This window comes from Schistocerca serialis, chromosome 3 (assembly GCF_023864345.2).
Source record: "Schistocerca serialis cubense isolate TAMUIC-IGC-003099 chromosome 3, iqSchSeri2.2, whole genome shotgun sequence".
NCBI classification, from domain to species: domain Eukaryota; kingdom Metazoa; phylum Arthropoda; class Insecta; order Orthoptera; family Acrididae; genus Schistocerca; species Schistocerca serialis.
Window position 1 is genome coordinate 1,088,759,032 of NC_064640.1, and position 17,526 is coordinate 1,088,776,557.

Genomic DNA, 17,526 nt, shown 5'->3' on the forward strand with positions numbered 1-17,526 from the left:
TGTAGAGCGTGCTCTGCAACAGGATATTGTGAGTTTCCAGTATATACACTATGCCTATGCCCATTTATCCTAACTGATAATTTGGTGGTAGTCATGCAGATGTAGAAAGCTGAACAGTGTTTACATAATAGCTGGTATATGACATGTGTCGTTTCTATTTTTCGCCTGATCCGCAGTTCTGGGTGACTTACCCAAAATCTACACCTTTTCCTGGAACTCTCCAGGCCTTTTCCATTACCCTTCTTCGTTCCCCTTCAATGCTTCTATCTGGAGGATCCACTGGCTCCGAAAGCTTGCCAATCACAACAGTGTTTTATGTGTATGTTCTGCTGCCACTTGGTGAGTAAATTTTTTATCTATTCAATTAAATAATTTCAATATAATAGAAGGAAACATTCCACGTGGGAAAAATTATATATAAAAACAAAGATGAGGTGACTTACCGAACAAAAGCGCTGGCAGGTCGATAGACACACAAACAAACACAAACATACACACAAAATTCAATACATCACGTACCCTCCTCTCCACAATTCTTCGAACACATAGTTTTGCCTTTTGTAAAAAATCACTGCGTTTCTGTATAACATACTTGGAGTCAAAGTGTCCAACATCTATTACAATCATAAACAGAAGAAAGAAAGTCATTGTATTTATTGGCAGTATTACCCAATCAAATATTTTGAAAGAGTTCCAGTGGTATAAATTTACAAAATCTTACAAATAAATATATACGTTTATTCTTTAAATCAATTCTTAGCAATAACATAATAGTATAAATTGCAGAATCAATATAGCCAATTTTAATGTAATGACTGCAATACAAATACAAAATAACAGCGGTAAGTTATAACAAATGAGAGAGAGGCATTTAGACAATGTTTCATTACAGTGTGAAACTTATTAGAATTAAAATGAAGCCATAGTGAATTATTACATTCCAAAAATAATAATTATTGTGCTCTTTCACCCCAAAATAATACATTCATTAGGTAATATATACTTTTAATTTCAGAAATTTTTACAACAGCTCTGGACTTCACTGCCTCGATGAATTTATTACATGTGTCAATGAATGAGGGTTGATAACACTGCTTTAGTCATTCAGTTGTTCGTCATGTGATATTCGCAATGTTCTTAATAACTTCTTATGTAAAGTTCTATCATCAAAAAGATAATCTACGTAAGTTTTAAAAGTCGCGAATCTTTAAACAACAACTTGAAAATGGGTATATCAGTATTTTGTATACATTCTAGCATTGCTAGATTTACTTTTAAATTTTAAAGTATATGAGCAGATTGAGCTACTTTCCATCCAGAAAATTTGCTGTTGGCAAGACCTCACTACAAAGAAAAATGGTCTTTCCGGAGTCAAATGCTAAAGAATTCATAAATACCAGCATTGTAAGTGATACAAACAGGTATTAAGCAACGGGCATAAATATCGTTCTGCTTGATGAGAAAAAAAAGTAGGTAGATGAAAGAGTAAATTGGGTGCAAGGATTGAACATAAACTCACCCAAATTGCAAAGGTTTTTTTTTAAAAAAAGAATTACAGATAGAGAGTTTTCTAGAATGAGATTTTCACTCTGCAGCATAGCGTGCACTGATATGAAACTTCCTGGCAGATTAAAACTGTGTGCTGGACCAAGACTCAAACTTGGTGATCATAATGCCAGACCTGTGTTGCCATTTTTGGAGGTAAATCTCGTATCTGGAAAGAGATGACAGTTAGGGTACTATGGGCGAGCAGCTGCCATCAATTTTTGATGGTGCAGAACCCACAATAGTGCAACTGCTGCCTAGTCCAAAGGCACCTGTTACCAGTCTTACCCCACAATAGTGTATCGAATCCAGGCGTAATGTCGAAGCTATAAAAAGTCATATGAGAGATTCCTGTAATCTAGGTGTGACTGCACCAATGCTGCATACAGGCATATCAAACTAGAGTGGACCACACCGCGGTTGGTGTCGCTGAGGCATAGAAGAGCATTCAGGTGCGACCTACATGTCTGCTTTAGTTGACAAAGACGGGGAAGCCATGTCAACTAGGCATCAAAGACCGGTCCTAAAAAACACAATGACAGAAATGCATAACGTAAGTCATGGCAGCCAAAAAATGGATGCTATGAGTGAAAGCCCAGGATTGTGCTTGGTGTATTGCTCCGTGCATTCTGCCTCCAGCAATAGCCGTCGCGGACGAACAGAAAAGATGGGGACACCATATGTCATGCAGCTGCCGCCAGATCATTGATAGCCACAAAAAGGAGAGCGACACTCAAAACAGAACCTTGTTCAAGCCCCTTCTTCTGCAGGGGGGGATGCTACAGGAGGCACCAACCTTTACCCAAAAAGTGAGACATGGAAGAAAGTTCTGGATACAAATCAGGAGTGGGCCATGGAGGCCCCACTCCTTTAAGGTGGCAAGGACGTTATGGCACCATGTGGTATCATAAGATATATACGCAGATCAATGAAAACTGCAACAAGGAACTGATGCTGAGCAAAAGCTGTTCAGATAGCACACTTCAAGTGGACTAAATTATCTTCAGTAGAGCGCCCTTGGCGAAAAGCACCCTGGATCGAAGCTAAAAGATCCGGGGATTCAAGGACACAATACAGCCTTCGACTAACCATATGTTCAAATAACTTGCACGACACTGAGTAAACAATCTGGACGACAGCTGTCCGTTTGAAGAGGCAATTTATCTGATTTCAAAATTGGAATAACAGCATTTTCTCGCTACTGGGAAGAGAATTCTGCATTGCACCAGGAATGGTTAAAGAAAGGCCAGGTACACTGATGGAAAATTTTGCAACGCCAAAAAATAATTAATGTAGAGTAATGAAATACCAGGAATATATTTGTTGAGACAACGTATGTAAAGTGATTAATGTTGCAGCATCAGAGATCAATGTAAGTGTGAGATAAGCCACTGCAAATGTAAAAGTAAATGGTGGTATGCTGTTGTACTCGTGTCATGTGTCAGTTTGTGGGATGGAGTTCCATGCTTGTTGCACTTGGTTGGCCAATATAAGGACAGTTAATGATGTTTGTGGCTGGGTTGAAGCTGTCATCAGATAATGTCCAATATGTGCTCGATTGGAGGTAGAGCTGGTTAGTGTTGACACACTATAGCATGTTGGCTTACAACAGCAGTATGTGAGCAAGTGTTATCCTGTAGGAAAACACCTCCTGGAATGCTGTTTGTGAATGGCAGCACAACAGGTCAAATAACCAGACGGACATACAATTTTGCAGTCAGCGTTCGTGGGATTCATACAGACAGTTTTGTCAGTGGAAAAGCGAAAGCCATTGTCGATGCTCCAGGAGTAAAGACAATCAAGACATTGCTGAAGATGCCACTAAGTGAGACAGGTTCATAGAGAACTGCAATAGAATGCAAAATCGTCAAAAAAAGGGAGGGGGAGATGTCCGAGGATCAGACCCCATACGTACTTCGAAAACTCGTCTTTTAAAAGTTCCTCAAGGAGATGGGGCAGTTGGCCCCATGTGTAGAGAGTACAAACGATACTAGTCCTCCAACAAATGTCATAGACTTTCTCCAAATTGAAAAACACAGCCAGTCTGGGATTTCCACAGAAAACCATTCATGACATGGGTAAACAAAGTGGGTGATGGCCAGAAGGAAGTTGTTTGTCCTTACTGGGCTTAGGTGTGGGTATGACAGTGGCTTCATGACAGTGGCTGGAAAACATGCCCTCTGCCCAGGTCCGGTTGTATGTATTAAGCAAAAAGTGCTTGCCCACAAGAGAAAGGTGCTGCAACATTTGAAAGTTAACAGTGTCTGGTCCAGGGCGGAGGATTGAGATGAAGTGAGAGCGTGATCTAGCTTCCTCATAGTAAAGGCAGCACAGTAACACTCATGATTCTGAGAACAGAAGGGTATTGCCCGAGTCTTCTCTGCTCATTTCCAATAGAGGTAGGCAGGACAATAGTGGGAGGAGCTCAAAATTTCTGCAAAATGGCGACCCAAGGTGTTGGAGATAGCAATAGGGTACACGATGATATTGTCTGCTACTGTCAGGCCGAAAATTGGGGAATGGATCTTGCTCCCAGAGAACCGTCGGAGGTTGGTGCACACGAAGGTAGAGGGGGGGGTGAAACTGTTAAAAGAACTAGTGAATGAAGTTCAGCTACCTTTTTGGTTATCCTGAAGAATGCGAATTGCATCGCAGCAGGCTTCAGTCCACCACAGGACTGGGACACAGCATGGTAAAGAGGAAGTGTGAGGAATGGAATGTTCTGCGATGGTAAGGATAATGTTTGTAAGAAATTCCACCTGGTCTTGACAACTGCGGAAATCGTGTTCGTTGAAGGTCGCCAGGGAGGAGTAAAGTCTCCAGTCAGCCTTAGTGGGCTGCCATTTCGATGTGCACAGAGGTGGGGTAGGAGTCAGCAAATGGATAGCACACAGGAAATGGTTGCTCGAGTAGGTGTCAGAGAGAACGGACCGTTCAAGATGATGTGCAGGACGGGCAGTGAAGAAGGAAAGGTCCAAATGGGAATAGGTGTGTGACGAGTCTGAAAGCAACATGGGTGCTTCTGTGTTAAAGAAGACAAGGTTAAGTTGATTAAGAATGGCAGCAAAGAGTGCACCTCTCGGATAGGTTCTGGAAGAGCCCCAAATGGGATGGTGTGCATTAAAGTCCCCAAGCAGCAGAAATCGGCGAGGAAGCTGCCCAATAAGCTGGAGGAAGTCGAACCTGGTGACATCGAATGACGGAGGGATGTAAATGGTAGAAAGGGAAAAGCTCAAGTGAGGAAGGAAAAGACAAACTGCAACAGCTTGATGACTGGTAGTCAGGGAGATGGATGGGTTGACTATGAATGTCATCCCATATGAGCAGCATGACTCCCCCATGAGCAGAATGCCAACCTCGAACAGAAGGTCAAAACAGACCAGGAAGAAATGCGAAAGCTCAAAGCAGTCGTGAGGATGCAATTTTGTTTCCTGAAGGCAGAGTACAAGTAGAAGCTGCGATTCTAAAAGCAGTCATAAATCCTCTTTGTTGGATCAAAGGCTGCAAAAGTTCCATTGGAGGACAGTCACGATGAGGACAATACGAAGGGGTGTCACCTCGGCAGCTGCCGAGTGCCAGTCTGCGAAAACTCGCTGCTACAGGGCACAGAGGCAAGAGGATCCTGCTCCATGAGGTCCTACAGAAGTGTCGGCTTTCTTCTGCTGTTGAAATGAGGAATCCAGGGCATGTTGTCTGTAGTTCAACAATGTCTAGATGATCAATACTGCAGTTCGATTGCATCTGCGTTATTACTTTGTGCCAAGAAGGGCTCTCAGCAAGGGTAGTGTCCAGGCATCGTGGCGTGAACCGTGGCAATGTTGTTCGGACATGGAGGAGATACAGAGAGACAGGAACTGTCGGTGACATACCTTGCTCATGCCACCCGAGGGCTACTAATGCAGGGGGTGACTGCTACCAATGGATTATGGCTCTGAGGAACCCTGACAGCAATGCCACTGTGTCGAATAATGCTTTTCGTGCAGCCACCGGACGTCACGTTACGACTCAAACTGTGTGCAATACGCTGCATTATGTGCAGTTTCACTCCACACATCCATGGCGAGGTCCATCTTTGCAACTGCAACACCGTGCAGCACGGTACAGATGAACCCAATAACAAGCTGTATTGGACTGCTCAGGATTGGCATCATGTTCTCTGCACCAATGAGTGTCACATATGCCTTCCGACGATTGTCAGAGATGTGTTTGGAGGCAACCCCGTCACGTTGAACTCTTAGACACACTGTCAAATGAGTGAAGCAAGGTGGAGGTTCCCTGCTGTTTTGGGTGGGATTATGGGGGGCTGATGCACACTGTTGGTGGTCATGGTAGGCACCATGACAGCTGTGCTATAAGTGAATACCATCCTTATATTAGAACAAATAAGCCCTCGGTCACAAATATTAAGTCAAAATTGACCAGGTTTCGATGCTACTATGAGCGTCATCTTCAGAATAAGACTAACTGTTCTAAAATATATTAGGTATATAATACATTAATAAAATTAAAGTTTGTACTGACTGGAAAAGATGCAGTACAAACTTTAATTTTATTAATGTATTATATACTTTATATGTTTTAGAACAGTTAGTCTAATTCTGAAGACGACGCTCATAGTAGCGTCGAAACCTGGTCAATTTTGACTTAATATTTCTGACAGAGGGCTTATTTGTTCTAATATAATTCTGACATGGGCACTGAACCTTAGCAGCTATGTTCAAAGTTTTATGAATGCCATCCTCCGACCAATAGTGCAGTCATATTGGCAACATATTGGCGAGGCATTCGTCTTCGTGGATGACATTTCGCATCCCCATTGTGCACATCTTGTGAATGACTTCCTTCAAGATAATGACATCACTCGACTAGAGTGGCCAGCATGTTCTCCAGACATGAACCCTATCAAACATGCCTGGGATAAATTGAAAAGGGCTGTTTATGGGCAATGTGACTTGCCAACCACTCTGAGGGATCTACGCCGAATCGCCGTTGAGGAGTGGGACGATCTGGACTGACAGTGCCTTGATGAACTTGTGGATAGTATGGTACGACGAACACAGCCATGCATCAATCCAAGAGGACGTGCTACTGGGTATCAGAGGTACCCGTGTGTACAGCAGTCTGGACCAACACCTCTGAGAGTCTCGCTGTATGGTGGTACAACATGCACTGTGTGGTTTTCATGATCAATAGAAAGGGCGGAAACGATGTTGATCTCTATTGCAAATTTCTGCACAGGTTCAGGAACCGAGGAGATGCAAAACGTTTTTTGATGTGTGTGTGTATGTATGGGATAGGCATCAGTTGTTTGGTAAGTGGTGCTTAGGTGTGTGTGTGTGTGTGTGTGTGAGAGAGAGAGAGAGAGAGAGAGAGAGAGAGAGAGAGAGAGAGAGAGAGAGAGAGAGAGAGTGGAGGGGGGGAAACCGTGGTTGGTAAGACCTTTTCCCTTTTTGTAAGAGTGTAGTGGATTTGTTTACGGTTCATTGAGGTAATTTATGTTTGATTAATTTGGTATTATTTTTTGGGGGTATTTATTTGCTTATATCGGTGGGTTTTATGGAGTGTGGTCTGGTGTTGTTGATTTGTGGCAGTTGGTAGTATTGTGCACCTTGGTTGAGCTATATAGGTCAAGTGAAATTTGCAGTACCAGGTTTTTGTGTCTGGTTTCATGGTATCTCTGGCTATGTTTGAGCGGTATAGACCAAGTGAAAGTTTCAGTGTATGTGTGGGTTTCTAGTATCACTGTCTTCATTGGAGCTGTTTAGTTCAGGCAAAATGTATGATACCAATAGCTGTTTTTTGCAGTTTTGGGGTGGGATGATTGTTGAGGGTTTGTTGAGGATTTTGTGTGCATAATTTTTGGTTTGATATTTATTTTGGAATGGTGTCATGATACTTATTGTTGTGTGTGCTGATTGACACTGCCCAAAACCCCTACTTCGAGCGGTTCCCCCATTAGTTTCACTTTATTTCTGGTGTTAAATATTCCACTTGTTAGGGCCTGTTTATGTTTGTTCATGGGTGTAGTGACAGATGTCGTGGTCTCCATATTGAAAATGCTTGAAATAGGAGTGTCAGCATCTTGAAGATGCCACGGGTTAAAGCAAATAAGAGAACAAGAACTTTTGGTAATCCCCTGCTGCCTATGTCTGTAAAATATGCTAACAACAAATTATGGCTAGTGCTTCTCTGCTCGAATTGATAATTATGAAATTACTTGTAGATTTGTTATGTCAGGGGTAAAACAGCGATTTTGAAAATATCCACTGCTTGTCCTATACTATTTAGCTGCTATTTTTATATAATACTTCAAACAAAACATTCATGTAATGGGACACAGACTACTGTCAGCTCTCTATATATGGTTAAAGTCAGGATCTATATAATAGTATTAGTATGCAGAATTTACCTTCTGGAGCCCAGGTATTCTTATAAATTATGGACACCTTGTCTCATGGGGTATTTTTTTACTTCATTTTTAAGGATTTGGGGATTTTTGTTTGCCTGTCCGTCTCTTGTCATACAGTTACACTTTTGTAGCAGAATATAAAGCTGTAATCTGAACCGTACGGAGAGGTGCACAGTCTACATGGAAATATGCCATTGGTACTTGAGGGAACATAGATATATTAATGCTTAAATTCACATCATTGATTTTCCACAATAGTATTTGTTTTATAGTCTGTTATAAACCAGCGTTTGGCATTCTGTGTCATCCTCAGACAATTTCTGATGATGTCCTAAAAAGCCAAAATCTGATTCATAACGAACTGTAAAATAAATGACTTTGATCATGCTGAGCACCACAGCTGAGACCAATATTAATGATTATATGTGTTATTACATATTTATCTTGTTGCAGTTGGTTTCACTGATTGAACATCTTCAAATTGCCCATTTGTGTCATGACTTTACACATGTAGGCCACCTGAATATGTTCAGTGAACAAATCTGGTCATAACACAATAAATGTGTAATAATACAGCTTAGATGGTTATTAATATGAAATAAATATTATTGTGGCACATCAATCATGTGTATTTCCAGGGTTGCCGCATGTTCTGGAAATCAGGGAATTTCAAATGTATCAGGGAAATTTGAAAAGAGCACTGGAAAAATCTTGTTTTTGTCTCAGTAGATGAAATGGTTTATTTACTGAGATGTCATGTGTCATCACTGGCTGCATGCAGCTGAGTACGTGCGTAACTTCCCCTACTCCCTTATTCTTACTGCTTTTCCCCTTTATACCACTCCCCTCGAATTGCAGTCAGTACCGCCACCACTTCTTGCCACTAGCCTAGCAGCTATCGATGAGAGACAGGGAGACAGGAGGAGTGGTTATTTGAATCTGATTCTCAGAGATTGTTGACGCATCAGCCAGAGGTGGTGATCACGTATACATGAGTTGTGTCTGGGTGAGTGTCTGAATATCTGTGTGCTCCTGTTTTGTGACAAAGGGTATGGCGGAAGTTTAGTTGTGAGAATGTTATTGTCTTTTTTACATGCCTGGATGTGGCTCAGCAATCATCTTTAGCGTGAGTTGCTACTATCCTCATTAGTGTTGATTCTCAGAGTATTTGTGCAACTCACCAGCTACACAACCGGCAGGCCGGAAAGGACAGAAGGAAGACTCCCTTGAAGACTTGCTACATCCCTCCAGCCAATCAACACATGAGTCTCCCTCTGCCAACTGGAAAGGCTCGAAAAAGTCCAACAAAGGCAAATGGTCTTCTCTTTCGCTGACCCAAAGATCCTCTTTGACGGTGTCGCCATGTGATACCTTCTCCTGGCCGGCCTCCATGTCGCCAGTGTGCCCCACCAACCTTTCTTGTGCCCTGGATTCCTCATGTCGACAGCAGAAGAAAGCCGACACTTCTGTAGGACCTCATGGAGCAGGATCCTCTTGCCTCTGTGCCCTGTAGCAGCGAGTTTTTGCAGACTGGCACTCGGCAGCTGCCGAGGTGACACCCCTTCGTATTGTCCTCATCGTGACTGTCCTCCAATGGAACTTTTGCAGCCTTTGAACCAACAAAGAGGATTTATGACTGCTTTTAGAATCGCAGCTTCTACTTGTACTCTGCCTTCAGGAAACAAAATTGCATCCTCGCGACTGCTTTGAGCTTTTGCATTTCTTCCTGGTCTGTTTTGACCTTCCGCTCGAGGTTGGCATTCTGTCTCATGGGGGAGTCATATGGGATGACATTCATAGTCAACCCATCCATCTCCCTGACTACCTGTCATCGAGCTGTTGCAGTTTGTCTTTTCCTTCCTCACTTGAGCTTTTCCCTTTCTACCATTTACATCCCTCCGTCATTCGATGTCACCAGGTTCGACTTCCTCCAGCTTATTGGACAGCTTCCTCGCCGATTTCTGCTGCTTGGGGACTTTAATGCACACCATCCCATTTGGGGCTCTTCCAGAACCTTTCCGAGAGGTGCCCTCTTCGCTGCCATTCTTAATCAACTTAACCTTGTCTTCTTTAACACAGAAGCACCCATGTTGCTTTCAGACTCGTCACACACCTATTCCCATTTGGACCTTTCCTTCTTCACTGCCCATCCTGCACATCATCTTGAACGAACCGTTCTTTCTGACACCTACTCGAGCGACCATTTCCTGTGTGCTATCCATTTGCTGACTCCTACCCCACCTCCGTGCACATCGAAATGGCAGCTCACTAAGGCTGACTGGAGACTTTACTCCTCCCTGGCGACCTTCAACGAACACGATTTCCGCAGTTGTCATGACCAGGTGGAATTTCTTACAAACATTATCCTTACTGTCGCAGAACATTCCATTCCTCACACTTCCTCTTTACTATGCTGTGTCCCAGTCCTGTGGTGGACTGAAGCCTGCTGCGATGCAATTCGCATTCTTCGGGATAACCAAAAAGGTAGCTGAACTTCATTCACTAGTTCTTTTAACAGTTTCACTCCCCCTCTACCATCGTGTGCACCAACCTCCGACGGTTCTCTGGGAGCAAGATCCATTCGCCAATTTTCGGCCTGACAGTAGCAGACAATATCATCGTGTACCCTACTGCTATCTCCAACACCTTGGGTCGCTATTTTGCAGAAATTTTGAGCTCCTCCCACTATTGTCCTGCCTACCTCTATTGGAAATGAGCAGAGAAGACTCGGGCAATACCCTTCTGTTCTCAGAATCGTGAGTGTTACTGTGCTGCCTTTACTATGAGGAAGCTAGATCACGCTCTCACTTCATCTCAATCCTCCGTCCTGGACCAGACACTGTTAACTTTCAAATGTTGCAGCACCTTTCTCTTGTGGGCAAGCACTTTTTGCTTAATACGTACAACCGGACCTGGGCAGTGGGCATGTTTTCCAGCCACTGTCGTGAAGCCACTGTCATACCCACACCTAAGCCCGGTAAGGACAAACAACTTCCTTCTGGCTATTACCCACTTTGTTTACCCATGTCATGAATGGTTTTCTGTGGAAATCCCAGACTGGCTGTGTTTTTCAATTTGGAGAAAGCCTACGACATTTGTTGGAGGACTAGTATCGTTTGTACTCTCTGCACATGGGGCCAACTGCCCCATCTCCTTGAGGAACTTTTAAAAGACGAGTTTTCGAAGTACGTATGGGGTCTGCCTCCTCGGACACCTTTATCAAGGAAAATGGTGTACCTCAGGGTTCTGTCCTGAGTGTCGTCGTCTTTGCTGTCGCCATTAACCCTACAATGGCCTGTCTCCTGCTGGGCATCTCTGGCTCTCTTGTTGTTGACAATTTTGCTATCTACTGCTGCTCTCCATGAACCTGTTTCATTGATTGGTGTCTTCAGCAATGTCTCGATCGTCTTTACTCACGGAGCATCGACAGTGGCTTCCGTTTTTCTACTGACAAAAACATTTGTATGAATTTCTGACAGCACAGCTGGTTTCTCCCACCATTTTTACATCTTCGGCCTGTTGCTCTTCCATTCATTGAAACTACAAAATTCCTGAGGCTCCTGCTTTATACAAAACTATCTTGGTCCTCCCATTTCATGCTCCCTGCAGCTTTTTCGATGGGTGTGAACCCTTCACCATCTTGGCTTCGTGCGGCAGTCCATCTTCACCTTGACCTTCATTCACTTTCTAAAGACACTGCACCAGGCTCGCTCTATTGCCTTCAGTTTCACGACCTATGCATGGAATTTTGCAATAGTATCATTGTGTACACTGATGGCTCTTTGACTGACCATGGTGTCGGGTGTGCCTTCAACGTCAACCAACATTTTTTGGTACTGACTTCTGGCACATTGCTCAGTATTTACAGCAGAGCTCTTCACCCTGTATCAGATCATGGAGTACATCTGGTGACATACTCTTTTCAACTGTGTCACTGCTCAGACTCTCTCGGCACCCTTCAAAGCCTCTGTGCACTGTGGACTGTCCATCCCTTAATGCACCGGTTCCAGGAAAGCTTCCACTTGCTCACTTTTTATGGAGCCACTGTGATGTTTATGTGGGTTCCAGGTAATATCGGTCCAAGAGGTTGCTGACACTGCTGCCAAAGCTGCATTCCTCGTACTTCAGCCCAATAATTCTTGCATTCCCTCTGATGATCTCTTGTAGCTTTCTGTCAGGAGGTGGTGTCACTTTGACATCGACACTGGTCCTCCATTCATAGGAATAAGCTCTTGGTTATTAAGCCTCTCCCAGTGGCTTGGACAACCTCCTCTCAGTCCTCCTGCGGCGAGGTCATTTTAACTAGGTTGCATATTGGGCACTGCCTTTTTAGCCATCACCATTTGTTAAGTGGTGCTCCCCCACTACTTTGTGCACATTGCACCCAACTTTTAACTGTCTGCCGTTTCCTGAGGGGATGCCCTTTTTTTTTTACCGTTTACGTTCCCGTTTGGGTTTGCCATCTGAGTTATTGGCCGTTTTAGTGAACAATGCGTGGGCTGTCGACCGTGTTTTACTTTTTATCAGTTGTAGCAATATGGTGAAGGCCATTTAATTTTTAGTTCGGGGCCTCCATTTCCCTATTGCGTACTTCGTAGACCTTTCTCCACGTCCCTGTTTATAGCTGTCCTCTCTTCTGTCATTAAACGTTGACATGTAATCATTTTTAACTCCTCTCTTCATCTTTGTGTTTCACAGTTTTGGCATGGACACATATGACCCTAGTTGTTTTTGCGCCCTAAAACAAAATGGGGGAGAAATACAAAGCCCTTACATTCTTTTGTTGACTTATGTCTTTACCTCTCCTCGAGACCTCAAAATTTGTCGGGGAAAAATTCTAAAATGTGTCTGTGGAATCAGAGAAATATCAGGGAATTTCACTTGGAGAAACTTGTGGCAACCCTGATTTTAGGTTTTTATATATGGAAATTATTTTTGCTTCTAGTATTGCAGTTCTGAATTGCTGAGTTCATCTTAAACCAACTCTTGTTATTAATCACAAATACCATTAGGGAATATAACTTCTATAGGCATGTAAGTGTGAGAATCCATGGGTCCCTGAAGAAGCTTTTTCAAGATGTAGAATAAATATTTTTTTCCGCTTAGCTGAAGTACCTCAGAAGATTATGCCATATGAGTAAACTGAGTGAAAGTGTGTTAGCAATCCTTTGTCCAGTTTCATACAGTAAGAGATTTCTAAGCACAAAATGGGCGGAACTGAGCTTCTCGGTTAACTGACCCACATGCTGGTCTCACACGTGATTGGTATCTGCATACCCAGGAACTTAGAACACGGGAGCCTAATTGCCCATTTATCCCCCCCCCCCCCCCTGAACCATGGACCTTGCCGTTGGTGGGGAGGCTTGCGTGCCTCAGCGATACAGATAGCCGTACCGTAGGTGCAACCACAACGGAGGTGTATCTGTTGAGAGGCCAGACAAACGTGTGGTTCCTGAAGAGGGGCAGCAGCCTTTTCAGTAGTTGCAAGGGCAACAGTCTGGATGATTGACTGATCTGGCCTTGTAACATTAACCAAAACGGCCTTGCTGTGCTGGTACTGCGAACGGCTGAAAGCAAGGGGAAACTACAGCCGTAATTTTTCCCGAGGGCATGCAGCTTTACTGTATGATTACATGATGATGGCGTCCTCTTGGGTAAAATATTCCGGAGGTAAAATAGTCCCCCATTCGGATCTCCGGGCGGGGACTACTCAAGAGGATGTCGTTATCAGGAGAAAGAAAACTGGCATTCTACGGATCGGAGCGTGGAATGTCAGATCCCTTAATCGGGCAGGTAGGTTAGAAAATTTAAAAAGGGAAATGGATAGGTTGAAGTTAGATATAGTGGGAATTAGTGAAGTTCGGTGGCAGGAGGAACAAGACTTCTGGTCAGGTGACTACAGGGTTATAAACACAAAATCAAATAGGGGGAATGCAGGAGTAGGTTTAATAATGAATAGGAAAATAGGAATGCGGGTAAGCTACTACAAACAGCATAATGAACGCATTATTGTGGCCAAGATAGATACGAAGCCCACACCTACTACAGTAGTACAAGTTTATATGCCAACTAGCTCTGCAGATGACGAAGAAATTGAAGAAATGTATGATGAAATAAAAGAAATTATTCAGATTGTGAAGGGAGACGAAAATTTAATAGTCATGGGTGACTGGAATTCGAGTGTAGGAAAAGGGAGAGAAGGAAACATAGTAGGTGAATATGGATTGGGGGACAGAAATGAAAGAGGAAGCCGCCTGGTCGAATTTTGCACAGAGCACAACATAATCATAACTAACACTTGGTTTAAGAATCATGAAAGAAGGTTGTATACATGGAAGAACCCTGGAGATACTAAAAGGTATCAGATAGATTATATAATGGTAAGACAGAGATTTAGGAACCAGGTTTTAAATTGTAAGACATTTCCAGGGGCAGATGTGGACTCTGACCACAATCTATTGGTTATGACCTGTAGATTAAAACTGAAGAAACTGCAAAAAGGTGGGAATTTAAGGAGATGGGACCTGGATAAACTAAAAGAACCAGAGGTTGTACAGAGATTCAGGGAGAGCATAAGGGAGCAATTGACAGGAATGGGGGAAATAAATACAGTAGAAGAAGAATGGGTAGCTTTGAGGGATGAAGTAGTGAAGGCAGCAGAGGATCAAGTAGGTAAAAAGACGAGGGCTACTAGAAATCCTTGGGTAACAGAAGAAATATTGAATTTAATTGATGAAAGGAGAAAATATAAAAATGCAGTAAGTGAAACAGGCAAAAAGGAATACAAACGTCTCAAAAATGAGATCGACAGGAAGTGCAAAATGGCTAAGCAGGGATGGCTAGAGGACAAATGTAAGGATGTAGAGGCCTATCTCACTAGGGGTAAGATAGATACCGCCTACAGGAAAATTAAAGAGACCTTTGGAGATCAGAGAACGACTTGTATGAATATCAAGAGCTCAGATGGAAACCCAGTGCTAAGCAAAGAAGGGAAAGCAGAAAGGTGGAAGGAGTATATAGAGGGTCTATACAAGGGCGATGTACTTGAGGACAATATTATGGAAATGGAAGAGGATGTAGATGAAGATGAAATGGGAGATACGATACTGCGTGAAGAGTTTGACAGAGCACTGAAAGACCTGAGTCGAAACAAGGCCCCCGGAATAGACAATATTCCATTGGAACTACTGACGGCCGTGGGAGAGCCAGTCCTGACAAAACTCTACCATCTGGTGAGCAAGATGTATGAAACAGGCGAAATACCCTCAGACTTCAAGAAGAATATAATAATTCCAATCCCAAAGAAAGCAGGTGTTGACAGATGTGAAAATTACCGAACTATCAGCTTAATAAGTCACAGCTGCAAAATACTAACACGAATTCTTTACAGACGAATGGAAAAACTAGTAGAAGCCAACCTCGGGGAAGATCAGTTTGGATTCTGTAGAAACACTGGAACACGTGAGGCAATACTGACCTTACGACTTATCTTAGAAGAAAGATTAAGGAAAGGCAAACCTACGTTTCTAGCATTTGTAGACTTAGAGAAAGCTTTTGACAATGTTGACTGGAATACTCTCTTTCAAATTCTAAAGGTGGCAGGGGTAAAATACAGGGAGCGAAAGGCTATTTACAATTTGTACAGAAACCAGATGGCAGTTATAAGAGTCGAGGGACATGAAAGGGAAGCAGTGGTTGGGAAGGGAGTAAGACAGGGTTGTAGCCTCTCCCCGATGTTGTTCAATCTGTATATTGAGCAAGCAGTAAAGGAAACAAAAGAAAAATTCGGAGTAGGTATTAAAATTCATGGAGAAGAAATAAAAACTTTGAGGTTCGCCGATGACATTGTAATTCTGTCAGAGACAGCAAAGGACTTGGAAGAGCAGTTGAATGGAATGGACAGTGTCTTGAAAGGAGGATATAAGATGAACATCAACAAAAGCAAAACAAGGATAATGGAATGTAGTCTAATTAAGTCGGGTGATGCTGAGGGAATTAGATTAGGAAATGAGGCACTTAAAGTAGTAAAGGAGTTTTGCTATTTGGGGAGCAAAATAACTAATGATGGTCGAAGTAGAGAGGATATAAAATGTAGACTGGCAATGGCAAGGAAAGCGTTTCTGAAGAAGAGAAATTTGTTAACATCCAGTATTGATTTAAGTGTCAGGAAGTCATTTCTGAAAGTATTCGTATGGAGTGTACCCATGTATGGAAGTGAAACATGGACGATAAATAGTTTAGACAAGAAGAGAATAGAAGCTTTCGAAATATGGTGCTACAGAAGAATGCTGAAGATTAGATGGGTAGATCATGTAACTAATGAGGAAGTATTGAATAGGATTGGGGAGAAGAGAAGTTTGTGGCACAACTTGACCAGAAGAAGGGATCGGTTGGTAGGGCATGTTCTGAGGCATCAAGGGATCACCAATTTAGTATTGGAGGGGAGCGTGGAGGGTAAAAATCGTAGAGGGAGACCACGAGATGAATACACTAAGCAGATTCAGAAGGATGTAGGTTGCAGTAGGTACTGGGAGATGAAAAAGCTTGCACAGGATAGAGTAGCATGGAGAGCTGCATCAAACCAGTCTCAGGACTGAAGACCACAACAACAACAACATCCCTACTTTTGATATTCGTATCTGTAAGTCGCTTTTATTTCTTTAGAACTGCACAATACAAGTTTTTAGGCCTTAAGCTGGTACCTGTGGATCAGTACAAGCCTGTTCTGTTATTCTCCTGAATGTTTCTGGTATGGATGAGTTTAGATCTTGCATCAATAAGTTTGTGACACTGCAAAACATTAGAGTTTTTCCAAAGCCCTCCAGTGCCCCAAGTAAATCATTTTTGTGGACTTGACAGCAAACACTGTGTGCCACACCATATTTTATGTTTTCCCTTTTTGAGTTTAATCTTATTACTGTCTTATCATTTGTTAATGTGACCTTCCATTTTCTGTAGTTAAAGTACAACTCAATCCATGCAAGGGGAAGACTTTTAATGCCATACTATTTTAGCTCCCCCTCACAGAATTTTTTAATCTAAACAGTCAAAGGCTTTGGCAAGATGACAGGGGGGATAATTTCCACTATTTAATTCTACTGGAATTGAATTTTTGAGATATTATGTTGGATTCTCAGTATAGAACCTTTACTGAAGTCAAACTGTGTTGTTAAAAAGTTACTCTCTGAATGGTGGTTCACCATTCTAAGTGGATTTAGGTTGAAATACTATGCAGAGATGAAGAGGCTTACAAAGGCTGGAATAGGCTGGTGAGATGCACCAAAGCAGTAGTTGGATGAAGACCACAACAGCAGACTTCAACTCAGTTTATTGATGGAAATCCAGCTCTTGCCGAAATTAGCTCTCTCTCTCTCTCTCTCTCTCTCTCTCTCTCTCTCTCTCTCTCTCTCTCTGTCTCTCTCTCTCTCTCTCTCTCTCTCTGACACACACACACACACACACACACACACACACACACACACACACACACACACACACACACACACACACTTCCTTCTAGCTACCACTCCATCTCTCTTACCAGTGTGTTCGCAAGGTGATGGGACATATGA

At 42.8% G+C, this 17,526-nt stretch overlaps 1 protein-coding gene across 1 annotated transcript in view; it reads left to right on the forward strand.

Moving 5' to 3' along the window:
- The first annotated feature begins 2,080 nt into the window (after positions 1-2,080).
- LOC126471395 (molybdenum cofactor biosynthesis protein 1-like) overlaps positions 2,081-17,526 on the forward strand; it is an 86,998-nt gene continuing 71,552 nt past the window's right edge. The window contains exon 1 of the mRNA XM_050099520.1: positions 2,081-2,098. Coding sequence (XP_049955477.1) covers positions 2,081-2,098 — 18 coding nt within the window. The remainder of the gene's footprint in view (positions 2,099-17,526) is intronic.